We start from the raw sequence: 18395 nt of genomic DNA, 5'->3' as shown, positions 1-18395 counted from the left end.
GAAAATGACCATCTATTTGTTAGGGAAGAGCAGCCTTAATTGGAAAGCATAGTTAATTACCCTACAGACTTCAAACTATTTTCAAATGTAACTATAAGCAGTAATCAGATTTAAATTACAAAGCAGCTACACAAGCAAACACTGCAAAGACTAATAGCTCATAGCAGAAGGCCAATTAATGTTTCTGCAACAGACAAAACAACCTTGTATCTCTTTTCACTCGTATAAAGATACTCAGATAAATAATATGACATTTATCAATACAATAGCGCATCAGAATCAGTCTTTAAAAGAAAGACATTCTGAGTATTATATTATTGTAAGACTAGAGGACACAATGGAGAAATAGAACTGTAACTGGACTACATTGAAACCCCAAGACAAGATCAAAGAAGGTTCCAGACTCACTATTATGCCATTCAGTATGTTAAAACAGTCATGGTATACAGACCAAAAGACCATAAAACATAGGAGCAGAATTAAGCTATTCGGCCCATCGAGGCTCTACCATCATTTCATCAAGGCTGATTAATTGTCCCTCTTAACCCCATTGTCCTGCCTTCTCCCCATAACCTTTGATGTTCTGATTAATCAGGAATTTATCAACCTCCACTTTAAGTATAGCCAATGTCTTAGCCTCCGCAGCCATTTGTGGTGATGAATTCTACAGATTTAGCATCCTCTGGCTAAAGAAATTCCTCCCCATCTCGGTTCTAAATGGATATACCTCTATTCTGAGGCTGTGCCCTCTAGTCCTAGACTCACCTACTGTCTGAAAAATCCTCTTTACCATCCACTAAACATCCACTTTATCTAGACATTTCAATATTTGATAGGTTTCAATGAGATCCCCCTCATTCTTCTATACTCCAGTAAGTACAGGTCCAGAGACATCAAACACTGCTCATACGTTAACTCTTTCACTCCTGGAGCCATTCTCATGAACCTCCTCTGGCAACACTCCAATGCTAGCATATCTTTTCTCAGATTAAAAGAAACTGCTCATAATACTCTAAGTACAGTCTGACCAATGCCTTATAAAGCCTCAGTATCTCATCTTTAATCTTTAGGGAATCCTGTAGAAGGACCTTCAAGTCCTTCTGCAACTCTGATTTCTGAATTTCCTCCCACTTTAAAAGTTAGTCTATGCCTTTATAGCTTCTACCAAAATGCATAATCATATACTTCCCTACATTATATTTCATCTGCCATTTGTTTGCCCATTCTCCCAATTTGCCTAAGTCCTTCTTTAAACTCCCTTCCTCCTCAACACTGCCTGTCTCTTCACCACCTTTGTATCATCTGTAAATTTGGCCACAAAGCTATCAATTACATCTTCCAAATCATTGACATTTACATGAAAAGAAGTGGTCCCTATACTGACCTCTGTCGAACACCACTAGTCACCAGCAGCCAACCAGAATAGGCCTCTTTTATTCCCACTCTTTTCTCCCTCCATGCTAATATCTTTTCCTGTAACAATGTGAGCTCTTGTTAAGCAGCCTTGTCAAAGGTCTCCTGAAAATCCAAGTAAACAATATCCACTGACACTCCTTTCTCTATCTTGTCTGCTATTTCCTCAAAGAATTCCAACAGGTTTGTCAGGCAAGATTTCCCCAAAGGGAAACATGCTGACTTTGGCCTACTTTATCATGCACATCCAAGTACCCTGAAACCTCATCCTCAGTAATGAACTCCAACATCTTTCCAACACTAAAGTTAGGCTAACTAGCCTTTACTTTCCTTCCTCGCTCCCTTCTTAAATAGTGGATGTAACATTTGCAATTTTCCAGTCCTGCGAAACCATTCTGAAATCTAATGCTTCCACAATCTCTTCAGCAACCTCTTTCAGAACCCCAGGGTGTAGTCCATCGGGTCTAGGTGACTTATCTACCTCCAGACCTCTCAGTTTCCCAAGGACCATCTCCCCTTATATTTTATTTATTTTTATTATTAGAGCTCTATTGTCATTGCTGAGGACAACAGATTTGCAGTGATACTCCATTCAGTGCAAAACAGCATACTGTCAGTTCAATTACTAAAACCACAATGACTACATTTAAAATAACATCTAAGTTAAAACTGAATTTAAAACAAATAACGCTAAAATTAAAAGAAACAGTTACTGCTCCATTCAGGTTTTGCCCATGCCCATGTTAAAAATACATTGATTCAATATAAAATAGCATCAAGAATTAAAGCTGAAATTTAAAAAAAGGGAGTTCTGAAATCAAAAGAAGGTAGCTTCCCCATTTAAACCTAAATATTGCACTTAGAGATTGTCCATAGTATCTATAGACTATGGGTGGGTGTGGGGGCAATATTCAGATGCAAGCAGCCCTGGGGAAAATGCTGTTTTTCATTCTGGATGTCTATGCAAAGATGTTTCTGTATTTCCTACTGGATGGTAGGAGATTGAACAGGCGATTACTGGGGTGGGATGAGTCCCTCACCATGTTACAAGTGTGCTATAAACAGTGTTCATTGTAGATGGCTTCCATATCTGGTAGCTGTGCCATGATGTTCTGTGCAGTCCCTATCATTCATGGAAGTGTTTTCTAGTCTATCCTGATGCAGTTAGTGCACCATACTTTCATGGAGTGGATCCGTATTCTCTTAATGGCACATTGGTAAAAGTTTACCAAGAGCTTTTGGGACAGATTTGCTCTCTTTGAACTCCTAAGATAGTCCAGGTGCTTCTGAGCCTTCCCCATTATCAGAGAGGTGCCGTTGGTCCAGGAGAGCTCCTCTGTGATGTTCACTCTCAAGAATTTAAAACTAGAGACCTTTTCCACTGCTTCACAGCTTGTAGGCAGAGGAGCTTGTTCATACTTTCTTGATTTCCTGGTTGATAATCATTTCATTGTTTTTTATATTGAGTGAAAAATTATGGGTATTGCACCATTCAGAATTTCTGCACATCCTCTCTGTATGCTGTTTCATTGTTATTTGCAATTATTCCAATCACTGTGATGCCATCTGTACATTTGATGATCAAGTTGGTGGTATAGGTAGGGGCACAGTCACGGGTAAAAAGAGCATAAAGGAGTGGGCTCAGTACACATGCCTGCAGTACGCTGGTGCTCAGGGTCAGGGAGGTTGATGCGCACCTGTCTAGTCTGACTGTCCGGGTGCAATTGGTAAGAAAATCCAGAATTCAGTTGCGAATTGATGTTACTGAGTCCCAGATTGTGTAGTTTAATGGTCAACTCATTGCGGACTATGGTGTTGAGGGCAGAACTGTAATCAATAAAAAGCATTCTGGCTTGGGTAGAAACATAGGAACATAGAAAACCTACAGCACATCACAGGCCCTTCGGCCCACAAAGTTGTGCCAAACATGTCCCTACCTTAGAAATTACTGGGGTTACCCATAGCCCTCTATTTTTCTAAGCTCCATGTACCTATCAAAAAGTCTCTTAAAAGACCCTATCGTATCCGCCTCCATCACTATTACCAGCAGCCCATTCCACGCACTCACCACTCCTGTGTAAAAAACTTACCCCTGACATCTCCACTGTACCTACTCCCCAGCACCTTAAACCTATGCCCTCTTGTAGCAGCCATTTCAGCCCTGCGAAAAGGCCCCTGACTATCCACACGATCAATGCCTCTCATCATCTTATACACCTCTATCGGGACACCCCTCATCCTCTGTCATTCCAAGGAGAAAAGGCCGAGTTCACTCAACCTGTTTTCATGAGGCATGTTCCCCAATCCAGGCAACATCCTTGAAAATCTCCTCTGCACCCTCTCTATGGTTTCCACATCCTTTCTGTAATGAAGTGACCAGAACTGAGCACAGTACTCCAAGTTGGGTCTGACCAGGGTGCTATATAGCTGGACCATTACCTCTTGGTTCCTAAATTCAATTTCACAATTGATGAAGGCCAATACACCGTATGGCTTCTTAACTACAGAGTCAACCTGCACAGCAGCTTTGAGTGTCCTATGGACTCGGACCTCAAGGTCCCTCTGATCCTCCACACTGCCAAGAGTCTTACCATTAATACTATATTCTGCCATCGTATTTGACCTACCAAAATGAACCATCTCACACTCATCTGGGTTGAACTCCATCTGCCACTTCTCAGCCCAGTTTTGCATCCTATCAATGTCCCGCGGTAACCTCTGACAGCCCTCCACACTATCCACAACACCCCCAACCTTTGTGTCATCAGCAGACTTACTAACCCATCCCTCCACTTCTTCATCCAGGTCATTTATAAAAATCACGAAGAGTAGGGGTCCTAGAACAGATCCTTGAGGCACACCACTGGTAACCGACCTCCATGCAGAATATGACCCGTCTACAACCACTCTTTGCCTTCTGTGGCCAAGCCAGTTCTGGATCCACAAGGCAACGTCCCCTCAGATCCCATGCCTCCTTACTTTATCAATAAGCCTTGCATGGGATACCTTAACAAGTGCCTTGCTGAAATCCATATACACTACATCTACTGCTCTTCCTTCATCAATGTGTTTAGTCACATACTCAAGAAATTCAATCAGGCTCGTGAGGCATAGCCTGCCCTTGACGACACCATGCTGACTATTCCTAATCATATTATACCTCTCCAAATGTTCATAAATCCTGCCTGTCAGGATCTTCTCCATCAACTTACCAACCACTGAAGTAAGACTCCCTGGTCTATAATTTTCTGGGCTATCTCTACTCCCTTTCTTGAATAAGGGAACATCCGCAACCCTTCAATCCTCCAGAACCTCTCTTGTCCCCATTGATGATACAAAGATCATCGCCAGAGGCTCAGTAATCTCCTCCCTTGCTTCCCACAGTAGCCTGGGGTACATCTCGTCCAGTCCCGGCGACTTACCCAACTTGATGCTTTCCAAAATCTCCAGAACATCCTCTTTCTTAATATCTACATGCTCAAGCTTTTCAGTCCACTGAAAGTTATCACTACAATCACCAATATCCTTTTCCATAGTGAATACTTAAGTAAAGTATTCATTAAGGACCTCTGCTATTTCCTTTGGTTCCATACACACTTTCCCACTGTCACACTTGATAGGTCCTATTCTTTCATGTCTTATCCCCTTGTTCTTCACATACTTGTAGAATGCCTTGGGGTTTTCCTTAATCCTGCTCGCCAAGGCCTTCTCATGGCCCTTTCTGGCTCTCCAAATTTCATTCTTAAGCTCCTTCCTGTTAGCCTTATAATCTTCTGGATCTCTAACATTACCTAGCTTTTTGAACCTTTCATAAGCTTTTCTTTTCTTCCTGACTAGATTTACTACAGCCTTTGTACACGACAGTTCCTGTACCCTACCATAACTTTCCTGTCTCATTCGAACATACCTATGCAGAACTCCATACAAATATCCCCTGAACAATTGCCACATTTCTTCCATACCTTTCCCTGAGAACATCTGTTCCCAATTTAAGCTTCCACATTCCTGCCTGATAGCCTCATAATTCTCCTTATTCCAATTAAATGCTTGTCTAACTTGTCTGTTCCTATCTCTCTCCAACGCTATTGTAAAGGAGATAGAATTATGATCACCATCTCCAAAATGCTCTCCCACTGAGAGATCTAACACCTGACCAGGTTCATTTCCCAATACCAATTCAAGTACATTCTCTCCTCTTGTAGGCTTATCTACATATTGTGTCAAGAAAGCTTCCTGAACACACCTAACAAACTCCACCCCATCTAAACCCCTTGCTCTAGGGAGATGCCAAACAATATTTGGGAAAATAAAATCTCCCACTATGACAACTCTGCTATTATTATTACACCTTTCCAGGACCTGTTTCCTTATCTGCTCCTCGATATCCCTGTTACTATTGGGTGGCCTATAAAAAACAGCCAGTAGAGTTATTTTCCCCTTCCTGTTCCTAATCTCCACCCACAGAAACTCCGTAGACAATCCCTCCATGACACCCACCTTTTCTGCAGCTGTGACCCTATCTCTGATCAGCAGTGCCATTCCCCCATCTCTTTTGCCTCCCTCCCTGTCCTTTCTGAAACATCTAAAGCCCGGCACTTGAAGTAACCATTCCTGTCCCTGAGCCATTCAAGTCTCTGTAATGGCCACCACATCATAGCTCCAAGTACTGATCCACGCTCTATGCTCATCCGCTTTGTTCACAATACTCCTTGCGTTAAAATAGACACACCTCAAACCGTCGGTTTGAGCGCATCCCTGCTCTATCACCTGCCTATCCTCCCTCACACATTGTCTCCAAGCTTTCTCTATTTGTGAGCCAACCTCCTCTTCCCCAGTCTCTTCAGTTCGGTTCCCACTCCCTAACAACTCTAGTTTAAACTCTCCCCAGTAACCTTAGCAAAGCTCCCCGCCAGGATATTGGTCGCCCTGGGATTCAAGTGCAACCCGTCCTTTTTGTACAGGTCACACCTGCCCCAAAAGAGGTCCCAGTGATCCAGAAATCTGAATCCCTGCCCCCTGCTCCAATCCCTCAGCCACGCATTTATCCTCCACCTCATTCTATTACTATACTCACTGTCACGTGGTACAGGCAGCAATCCCAAGATTACCACCTTTGCAGTCCTGCTTCTCAACTTCCTTCCTAACTCCCTGTAGTCTGTTTTCAGGACCTCTTCCCTTTTCTTACCTATGTCATTGGTACCAATATGTACCACGACCTCTGGCTGTTCTCCATCCCACTGCAGGATATCGTAAACGTGATCTAAAACATCCTGGACCCTGGAACCTGGGAGGCAAACTACCATCCGAGTTTCTTTCCTGTATCCATGGATTCGCCTGTCTAACACCCGAACTACAGAGTCCCCTATCACTACGGCCTTTCTCTTCCTTTCCCTACCCTTCTGAGCCACAGGGCCGGACTCTGTGCCAGAGGCACGGCCACTGTTGCAAACCCCAGGTAGGCTATCCCCCCTAACAGTACTCAAACAAGAGTACTTATTGTTCAGGGGGACAGCCACAGGGGTACTCTCTAGTACCTGACTCGTCCCCTTCCCTCTCCTGACTGTTACACACTTGTCTGTCTCCCATGGCCCCGGTGTGACCACCTGCCTATAACTCCTTTCTATCACCCCCTCGCTCTCCCTGACCAGACGAAGGTCATCGAGCTGCAACTCCAGTTCCCTAACATGATCGCTTAGGAGCTGCAACTCAACACACCGGGTGCAGATATGGCCATCCGGGAGGCTGGGAGACTCCAGGACTTCCCACATCTGACACCGAGCACAGAACACCAGAACACATTAGGGTGTCCTAATGCTCCAGGTATCCCAGTACGACATTGAGACTGATGGTGATGGCGTCCGCAGTTGATCTGTTTTCCTTTTACAGCAAACTAGTGCTGGTCCAGAGTAGCAGAGATTGCATTCTTAATGTGGGACATAACCAGTCTCTCCAGGTACTTGGCAGCTATGGGGGTGAGTGCATCCGGTCTGTAGTCATTGAGACATGTTACTGCTGACTGCTTTGGGATTGGTATGATGTTTGATGTTTTGAAGCATGCAGGGACCACAGCAAGGGACAGGGGGTGATTATAGAATTCGGTAAAAACCTCTGACAGCTGGTCAGTGCAGTCCTTTAGAATTCACTCAGGCACGTCGTCTGGTCCAGCTGCTCTGCGTGTGTTAAATCTGTGGGGAGTAGGTCTCCCTTCATGTGTGATCAGTGTCAGTGCTGTGTCCTCAGGTGTCAAGGCCTTCAACACTGGTTCATTGTTGCTCCTGTCAAACCGAGCAAAGTTGTTGTTTGGCTCCTCAGCGGGTGTGGTGTTGCTCTTTGCAGGGCAGGAGATCGTTCCTTTACAGTCGGTGATGGACCTGATGCCTTTCCACATGCATTGGGGTTTGGCGGCATTCTTGAAGTGTGCGTCTATCGTTTGTATTTGTATTTGGTGGACTTAATGACTCTTTTAAGGTTTGACCTGGTTTCACTGTATGCTGCAGTATTACTGGATCAGTCAGCAGCATCCCAAGCCCTGAGCAGGTTCTGGACTTTGTTGTTCATCCACGACTTCTGATTTGGGAATATACAGATGTTTTTATTGTTGGTGATATTGTCCACACTGTATATGATATAGATCATGATGTGGTGCTGTATTCCTTTAAGTCAATTCCAGAATTAATCATTGCTTGGCATGCAAACAGATTCCAATCTGAGCACTCACAGTAGCCCTGAACCCATGAGACAGCCCTCTCAGGCCATACTGTCACTAACTTGGTAATTGATGCCATATCACTGGTCATTAAGGCTGGGGTTAGGAATAAAGACAGGTGGTCGGATAGTCCCATGTAAGGTCATGGATGAACCCTATATGCGCCGGCAAAATTAGTGTAAATCTGGTACCTCATGGAGCAATTCACGTTGTGGCAAAATTTAGGCAATACTGTCTTAAGGATAGCTCGATTGAATTTACCAGCCACGATGAAGGCATCATCACGATAGGCAAGCACTGCCTATCATGCCAACATTTTACAGTTGTGCTAATATTAACTAAGTGTTGGTTTGTGGTGGAATGTACACTGCTGTAATGCAAACAATTGTCAATGCTCTCAGCAGATGGAAAAGCATGAGATATTCCAGGTTGGGACAGTGTTCATACACCAGGCATTGTTGACATAAATGCATAAGCCATCACCTGATTTCTTGTTGGAATCTTGTGTTCTGTTGGATCAATAGCTGCATCGGGTATGTTTTGATCCAGCTAGATTTCAGTGAAAGTTATTATGCAGCATTCGAATAAAGTCCTTTGCATGGTAAGTCTCAGTCTGATTTCATCCATTTTATTAGCGATTGATTGAGTTCCAAAATGCAACGTTTCAATTTTTCAGCTTAACTCTGATATAAACTCCAAAATATTGAAGTAAACAGTACAGCTGTAACTATTGAAATGGAATTTAATCACTTGAGTGTTCATAGGTAATGAACTCAATGTACTTCGTGTTTAGCAAGATTCTTCAATCATATTCTCCTGCCTCATATCTGTACCCAATAAAGGATTGTAACATCCATAACTCCATTAAACTCATTCAAAATCACAGGACTATTTCCATTTTTTATTTTCTCTTGATCAAACTGTTATTCAACTTGGCCATCCTCAATCACTTTGTATTATTACCCCATTTATCTTCTAATCTCTCCTTCCTTTCAGACCTTTCCTTTAATTATTTTACCTCTGTTTATTCCCCTTGTTTAATCCCAGAATTCACATAATTTCAATAACATGTCATTGGTGTGAAACTGCTTCTCTTTCCTAGAATTTTATGTTTTTTCTTCAGTTATCTTGACTTATTTGCATTCAGTGGTGCATCATTTGGACCATCTGAAAGCATGGTATGATTGGTTGAGATGTGATCTGAAGAAGTGTTGGATGAAAACCTTAAATGATCTAGTAACACTACACTATGGATCATCATCTTGTGGTATCTCAGTCATGAAGTATATTACCAGATTGTCTAGCAGAAGCTGCTATTAACTTTATTTTAGCTCCAAACTTTAATATTTGACATTAGCTGAATATCACATTGGTCTTCAGCTAAGTGTAATTCTGGATGAAGCACTAAGCCACAAAATCACTTGCAGTTCCTGAAGATAGGGATATTGGTATTCCCAGTCTGGTCTGTCGTCTAAGAGTGAGAGCTGAAGAGACAAGTTTTGGGGCAATACTAGGCATCAGGTGGAGAGATTTGATTGCACTGGTATCAAATGAAATGATTGACAGTACATTCATGCTGAGTGCCCTAACACTGACCATTCAAATTCTGTACTTGTTTTCAATAGAGACCTCCGATAAAACAAAAAGGACCATTTTTTCTGCTTTATTACTTCCACCAACTGACAATGGTTAACCATTAAAAACTATAGACATTAAACATAGGCCAAAAAAATATGGAACTCACCTGTCAGCATAGCCCTTTTCATTTGCAAATCTCAGAAATGCTCCCATAGGATCTGAACCAGTACTTAATATAAATATGAGTGGAGTGTTGTTGGACATATTCTGATAAAGAGTAGCTAAATCAACAGGAGGATTTTCTACAAACTCCTGCCCAAGAGTTTCTATGACAAAATCTGTGATTGCAAAGACTACCTAGAAAAAATGAAAAACAATATACTTAATAGCAATTCTTACAGATTTTCTGATTTCAGGTTCAATTTTCTAGCTAAGATGCTATTTTATAACATTGGGATAGAATATGTTTCAGTACATCCTGGTAATGTGTATATGAAGTTGCAAAAGTTATTTGATAAATTATTACATCGTACATTTGAATTATAGAATCAAAAATGAAATTCACATCTGAATGCAAAGCTGAGAGAGAAAGCAGAGAGCATGGTTTGCTGGACTGAAGGAAAGTATTCTCAGGTATGAGAATTACTGTTTTGTTTGACATACGTTAATGAACTGGATTTGGATACATGGGACATTATTTCAAAGTTCACTAATGATACATAATTATCTTTGTGCACTTGAAAGTGTGGAGAATAACAATAGAACTCAAGAAAACAGAGCCAATGTAATGAAGTAGACAAACATAATGCAGATAACATTTAACATGGAGAATTGTGAAGTGATTCATCTAGGTAAGCGTTTATGAAATGCCTAATACATTCCTTTTGCGTACCCAAATGTATTTTCATAACAAGGAGGTACTGAGGAACCGTAGTCTGTCATAATACAGGAAAGATGACAGTAAATTTGGACACATCGAAGCCCTACAACCTGTGAATTAATGAGTACTATTGTTGTTGTTATGACTACCTAAGAGAAGATCTAACTTTGATTTAGCTTCTTAACTGAAGGAATACAGTGTTGGGAAATGTACAATAATGCATTTCAGTAAAGGAAGCAATAGTACAGACTATTATCTAAGTGGGGAGAAGGTTCTAACCTCAGAGGTCCAGAGGGAGTTAGGAGTCCTTGTGCAAGACTCCAAGAAGGTTAATTTACAGGTCGAGTTTGTGGTAAAGAAGGCAAATGCAATGTTGGCATTTATTTCAAAAGGAATAGAATATAAAAGCAAGGAGATAATGCTGTGCCTTTATAAGACACTAGTCAGGCCACACTTAGAGTATTGTCAACAGTTTTGGACTCTGTATCTCAGAAAGAATGTGTTGTCATTGGAGAAAGTCCAGAGGAGGTTCACGAAGATGATTCCAGGAATGAAGGAGTTAATATATGAGGAGCCTTTGGCAGCTTTGGGCCTGTACTCACGGGAATTTTGAAGAATGCAGGGGGATCTCATTGAAACCTACCAAATGTTGAAAGGGTGGATATGGAGAGGATGTTTCCTATAGTAAGGGTATCCAGAACTAGAGGACACAGCCTCAAAATTGAAGGGCAATCTTTTAGAACGGAGGCAAAGAGGAAATTCTTTAGCCAGAAAGTAGTGAATCTGTGGAACGCTCTGCCACAGACTGCAGTGGAGGCCAAGTCCGTGGGTGTATTTAAGGTGGAAGTTGATCATTATCTGATCGGTCGGGGCATCAAAGAATGGGGCGAGAAGGCAAGTGTATGGGGCTGAGTAGGATCCGTGATCAGCCATGATGGAATGGTGGAGCAGACTTGATTGGCTGAATGGCCTAATTCTGCTCCTATGTCTTATGGTCTTATGAAGGAGGTAACTTCAATAGTGCAGTAGTTCTTTAATTCATGACATGAAGTGTCAATCTAGAACTGTGTGTTCACATCTTTGAAGTGGGACTTGAATTCAGAACTATTTGGCTCAGAGATACCCATGCTATTAATTGAGTTACAGCTTTCACTGCAGTCCCTCCAATGCAAATATATCCTTCCTAAAATAAGAAGACTACCAGGTCCATACACAATACTCTAGCCATGTCACTAAATCAGGCAAGGATACCTTTGCCCTTCTGAACACCAATGCTTTTCAATCCTTCTCCATTAAAACAAATGTTTTAATGTTTTAAGACAGGTTAGGCAACATCCATGGAAGGTGAAACAGAATTAAACTTTCAGGTCAAAGACCCTTAAACAGAACTAATCTGAGTGTTTCCAGAAACTTCTGTGTTTATGTGATGCTTTTCATGTTGCCAGAACATTCCACAGAGTGTTCTGGCCAGTAAGCTGCAACTGGGAAGCATAGCAGTCAAGTTACATAAAGAACTGTAGTAAACGTGATTTTCATTGCGGTAAAAGCATTGACCAGGAAAATACCATTACTTTCATTTGAATACTGTACTCAGGAGATCTTTACATTCATCCCAAAGGGAAACTGGGATGTGTTTTATTATTCACATGGGGAAAGACATTTCTGGGTTTATGCCACTTCCTTAATATAGTGCTGAGATCTCAGCCTAGTCTATATGCTCAATTCTAACATATGGTGTTTGAACCGACCACATTACTCTAGTTCTAATACCAAAGAAAGACAAAGGCCTCATAGGATATAAAATATTGCTACAGCATATTGAGATCTTCAAAATAGTCCTTAATTATACTTTTTCAGGTCCCTTTCAATTGAATCTGCCTCCACCACTACCGCTGGCAGAATCTAACCTCCTGTTGCATAAAATTATTTGCCCATGTTATTTTTAATCGTTTTCTAATCACCATTCTTCTAGGTCTTCTAGAAAACCAATTTCCCCCTGGATTAATAAAGTACGACTACTAGGTCACCTAGTTATTTAGCCTTATGTTAGTGGGAACAGCTCCAATTGAAGAAAAACAGTTGGAGTAGAGTCAGAGTATAAATGAGAGTGCAGAAAATCAAGGGGGATCCAAAAATACCAGAGTTTTTTCTGGAAAGGATGCTGTAGAAAATTTCATCCAGAACCTGTACAACATAACAACTCCATCCACTCAGTACGAACATAGAAACATAGAAATCTACAGCACTTCACAGGCCCTTTGGCCCACAATGTTATACTGACCATGTAACCTGCTCCTGAAACTGCCTAGAATTTCCCTAGTGCATAGCCCTCTATTTTTCTAGGCTCCATGTACCTACCTAAGAGGCTCTTAAAAGACCCTATTGTATCCACTCCCACCACCACTGCTGGCAGTGCATTCCAGGCACCCACCACGCTCTGTGTGAAAAACTTACCACTGACAACCCCTCAGTACCTAGTTCCAAGCTCCTTAAAACTATGCCCCCTCATGTTAGCAATTTCAGCCCTGGGAAAAAGCCTCTGACTATCTACACAATCAATGCCTCTCATCATCTTATACACCTCTATCAGGTCACCTCTCATCTTCCATTGCTCCAAGAAGAAAAGGCCAAGTTCACTCAACCATAGGTTAATTATAAGGAGGAGAAGTCCATGGAGTATGATTCGCTCACTGGATTTACTTATTGCTGCAAAGCCTAGATGCTGGCAAGTTACCTATTCCAGAGGTACAAATGGACAAAAAAAGCATCCACCAGAATTTCTTCATTGCTTCTGAGGATGAGGTAAGTAGGCCCTCTCAGATTATCATGATTACGAATCCCAGATGCAGAGGTTACTGCATTTATTTCCGTCAGCTTTCCATTTTAACATCTGTGTTGCAAACCCACTGACAAAAATTGCAGAAAATACAGTATCCTTTCTTCCAATTACTCAAATATAATTGTCAGGTTTCTGCTTAGTTAAAGTTCCATCAGTGTTTTGGGAAAGCAGCTTTAAAAATACACAGACTACATACTTATCCTGATGTTTGCACTTTGGGACAATTAGACAAAATTCATTAGAAGCAGCCCATATATTTGAAAGAGATGCTTATTAGTGGAGTAAGTAATCAGTATCTCTTACAATGTTTTGAATCACATTTAAACTAAGACAGCCCTTAGCAATTGAACAAAATGTGCATTTAAACTGTAGCATTACATTTTTTTGTTTTAGATCAATTCTGTACATATATATAAATAAAAGGAAACATTAGCAAAATGTTGACATTTAAAAATATAGTCTGAGAAGCTTTGGCACTTCTTTGCTCATCACCTTCCAGATCAGGAATCTTATAGACAGATACAGAATAAAGAGATCTTATTTTCAATCATGTGCCACGTGAATTAGTGGCAACTTAACAATAATAATACCTACTGAATACCATGGACTGTAGAAGGTGATGCAAAGACCCTGATTTGTCTTTTATTTTGTATTAATTGCATAACAAAGGCCTTACTTGGCTATGTTGAGCATTATCAGTCACATTAGTAGCATACCTTTTCTTCCATAAAACATTTAACTAAAATAAGCTTCTGAAACATTGTCAGTCTTTCATTCCAATATCCCGTGACAACATACTCATCATTTTCTTTCTGAGAATCTGACGGATAGGGTGGTAATCTTGACACATATCCTCCCCAAGATGAAGGATTGATACTAAGATCAAGACGTCCTAGAAAAATAATTTATAAATGTAATTGAATATCTGGCTTGATCAGATTTTGAAAATGAGCCATTATATATTCATGATTAAGTTAAAAAAATGTACGTTAGAATAGAATAAATATTTTCTAAAGATTTAAAACAGGTACTCCTGCAAATCACTCCAATCCTGATGGCTGAATTGGTTTACCATGTAAAGACAGAGGAACATATCCACAGTCTGAAAACTGTGATACAGCAACAGTGTATAATGAACAAGTGAAGGAGAAACTACAGTGATCTTGTATACACACAATCATGGCTTCAGTCCACGTGTAAACTGAAATTCAACTTCAACAATGATTGGCTGACGAGGATGATGATGATGTTTATAGTTAATAATATTTTCAAATCTTGCAATTATTTTGCAGAGTAGAAAATAAAATATTTATGATTTACCTAATTTGATGGTTATGGGAGTTGCAACTATTTCTATTGTGATTCCTTTAAAACCAGGTAAAGTCTCTTCAAGGTCACAACATATATGCCATGTTGCAGTTGTCAGCCAATGTTCTGATGGTTTTTGGGGATATTCCTAAAAAAAATAGAAAAATAAAGTTCAAAAATTCAAAGTTCAAAGTACATTTTTTTATCAAAGCGTGTATACCATATACAGCCTTGAGGTTCATCTTTTTACAGGCAGCTACAAAAACAAGCAACACAATAGAATCCACAAAAAATACCCCATACAAAAGCCGTTACACATCCAAAGTGCAAAAAAATGAACAAATCGTGTAAATAAAAAAATAAACAAATAATATGCAGAACATGAACCACAGAGTCACTGAAACTAGAATTCAATATCGCATTGGTAATTTTAATGAAACAGTGTTTTGTTAACATCCGCAGGGCTTATACATTCTGCCGCTTTTCTTCTGAGTACTGGGGATGCATAGCATGAAAGATGCTACAACATGGAGAAGTAATAGGGAACATTTCTCTGTTGGCACACACTGTGACACAGCACACAGCTGGTGGAGGGATTGAATACTTACTGTGTAGAGAAAAGGCCAATCAAGAAGATTTCTTTGACTTGGAGAATCTTGAATGTTATTTGAGGGCATTCAACCAAGCCAATTACAGAATATCTTATCACTCCCCTGGGCTGTATGACCTATAATATAAAAAGGCTCCAGAGCATCACAGTGGGTGATGCAGTATATCCGAACTCTAATCTGCTTTTGCAGCCTCAGTATGTCTATGGTTAATCTATTTGTGTTTACCAGGAATGTTGTTGAATGAAAGGCAGTGGACTTTAACAAGACCTTTGACAAAGTCCCATGTGGAAAGCTGATCCTGGAGGTTCAGTCGCTTGGCATTCAGGATTGAGAAGTAAATTGAATTCGCTATTGGCTTGCTGAGTGAAGCCAGAGAATGGCAGTAGATAGTTGCCTCTCTGACTGGATGCCTGTGAGTAGTGGTGTGCTACAGGGATAGGTGCTGGGTCCTTTACCCAATTTCCCTTGGGATCAATAAAGTATGTCTATCTATCTATCTATCTATCTTTGTTGTTTGTCATCCATATCAATGATCTGAATGATAATGTGGTAAACTAGATTAGAAAGTTTATGGATGACACCAAGATTGAGAGTGTAGTGCACAGTGAAGAAGGCTACCAACGCTTGCAGCTTGATCTGGACCAGCTGGAAAAAGGGGCTGTAAAATGGTGTATGGAATCTAATGCAGACAAGCATGAAGTTTGGAGTTTGGGAGGACAGGCCAGGGTAGGACTTACACAGTGAATACTTGGGCACCGGGGAATATGGTAGAACAGAGGGAACTGGGAATACAGATCCATAATTTTCTGAAAGTAGCATCATAAGTAGATAGGGTTGTAAAGAGAGCTTTTGGTACATTGACCTTCATAAATGAAAGCATTGAGTGCAGGAATTGGTATGTTACGTTGAAGTTGTATAAGACATTGGCGTTTCCTAATTTGGAGAACTATGTTCAGTTCTGGTCACCTACTTACAGGAAAGATATCAATAAGGTTGAAAGAGTGCAGTGAAAATTGACAAGGCTGTTACCGGGACTTGAGGACATGAGTTATAGCTGAATAGGTTAGAAATTTATTTCCTGAAGAAGAATGAGGGGAGATTTGATAGTGGCATACAAAACTAGGGGGGGGGGTATAGATAGGGTTAATGCAAGCAGGCCTTTTCCATCGAGGTTGTTGAAACTAGAACTAGAGGTCATAGTTTAAGGGTGGAAGGTGAAATGCTTAAGGGCAACCTAAGGGGGATCTTCTTCTTCAGAGGATGGTGTGAGTACAGAACAAGATGCCAGAAAAATGGTGGAAGTGGGTTCAATTTCAACTTCTAAGAGAAGTTTGGAGAAGTACATGCATAGAAGGGGTATGAAGGGCTATAGTCCAGTTGTGGCTTGATAGGACTAGACAGATTAACATTTCATAATGGACTAGATGGGCTAAAGGGCCTGTTACTGCACTGTAGTGCTCTATGACTCTATGACATGGTGACAAAACCCATGGAATGTTGACCCACCATCAACGTTTCAGAAAATATTGTTGATTAGAATTTGTGTGAGAAGAATGTTACTCTCCAGCTGTCAGCCTTTATTTACTTTTTTCTCTGTACAGGTATGGCACGTTTCACATTATGATGAATTGCAAGTAGAACTGGACATAGTACAATCATCAGACAACCTCCTCACTTCTCACTTACTGAGGCATAGAAAATCTCTGATGAAGCTGCTGATGATGGTCAGGCCCAGAAGACTGCGCTAAGAAACACTTGCAATGCTGTCCAGAGACTGGGATGATTGAACTTCAACAACCACAACCGTCATCATTTGTGTGAAGAATGAGTGAAATGTTTTTGTCCCGATGCCCATGGACATCTGCTTTACCATAAGTTCTTGATTGCACATTCAAATAAAAGCTGCCTTGATGTCAAGGGCAAACAGTTTCACCTCACCTCTGGGATTTAACTTTGTAGTCCATTTTTGCATCAAGGCTGGAATAAAGTCAGAAGCCAGGGATCCTATAGAAAGTTGTTATGAAGTGCCATTTAGTATTCCGCCTGACTGGCGATTGGTCTGATGATCCTTCATACACTGTTTGGGTGCTAATTAGTTGAATAGAATGTGTCCTGGTTTTGTTTTGAACAAGACATGGCAGAGTAATATTCTACATCAGAATGTAGATGCTAGTATAGTAACTCCACAAGAATAAGTTAGCTAGAGACAAAACTAGTTCAGGAGAACATCATTCATAATAAAGGTTCTTTGTTTCTTGCAGTATTGCTCAACCGTTTGTCTCAATATCTCTAAGAGTGAATCAAATAGGCTGAAGTCTAGCTCCCTTGCCGATGGTAATCTCAAGAGGAACAAAGATACATTCCTGTCTAACTAATAACCAAAAGTAAGAAAAATGATTTTAAAAACCCATAGTCAAAGTGCTACAAATACAGGAAACTAAAGTAGTGGCTCATTGATGTAGGCATGTAATCCTCATATTGGGTTGCCTTTTCATAAATAGTCCATTATTAGCATTATCTGGATATACTTATAGATGGCAATTAAAAACAGTTGCACATACAACACAAGCATAACATTACAGTTAGTCAAGTTTAGAAACCAAGAGTAATGTATTGAACAAAATTCATCTAAGTCAGTATTTCAAACTATATAATTATTTCTTGCTCAAATTAATCAAGCTTTATTTCTAGACCGTACCTTTTCCAAGCTTCCGACTCCTCTGAGGAAAAAGTTCCATTCAAAATCTGAAATTTCATTATCCTGCCGAAGGATCTCAGTACAGAGTAGGAAACTATAGACAAGTTTGTGTTGTTCAAATAAGCCTCTGGAAACATTGGTATATATGGCAAATAATGTTCTGTTTAATAGAATCTTCAAACGTTTCTTCAGGTTGTAGGTTTTGTCAGATGATTCAATGGTCATATTAAATAACTATCAACAGAAAAATAAGAATATAATAATCATTCATTACTACTGAATTCAATCTGAATATTCGAATCACATCTGAGGAATCAAAACAATCTCTTTCTGTTCTGCCAGATGCATATAGTGGTACATGC

At 40.4% G+C, this 18395-nt stretch overlaps 1 protein-coding gene across 1 annotated transcript in view; it reads right to left on the bottom strand.

Annotated features, from left to right (window-relative positions):
- The window catches only part of dnah6 (dynein, axonemal, heavy chain 6), a 402938-nt gene that overhangs the window by 61531 nt on the left and 323012 nt on the right, over positions 1-18395 (bottom strand). Inside the window, exons 62-65 of the mRNA XM_063047640.1 lie at positions 18034-18267; positions 14737-14872; positions 14133-14308; positions 9864-10054 (exon numbers count right to left, since the gene is read on the bottom strand). Of these exons, the coding sequence (XP_062903710.1) occupies positions 9864-10054; positions 14133-14308; positions 14737-14872; positions 18034-18267 (737 nt within the window). The remainder of the gene's footprint in view (positions 1-9863; positions 10055-14132; positions 14309-14736; positions 14873-18033; positions 18268-18395) is intronic.

Source organism: Mobula hypostoma, chromosome 5, assembly GCF_963921235.1.
Source record: "Mobula hypostoma chromosome 5, sMobHyp1.1, whole genome shotgun sequence".
NCBI classification, from domain to species: domain Eukaryota; kingdom Metazoa; phylum Chordata; class Chondrichthyes; order Myliobatiformes; family Myliobatidae; genus Mobula; species Mobula hypostoma.
Note: the sequence above shows the minus strand (reverse complement) of the source record. Positions and strands in the feature narration are given on the sequence as shown.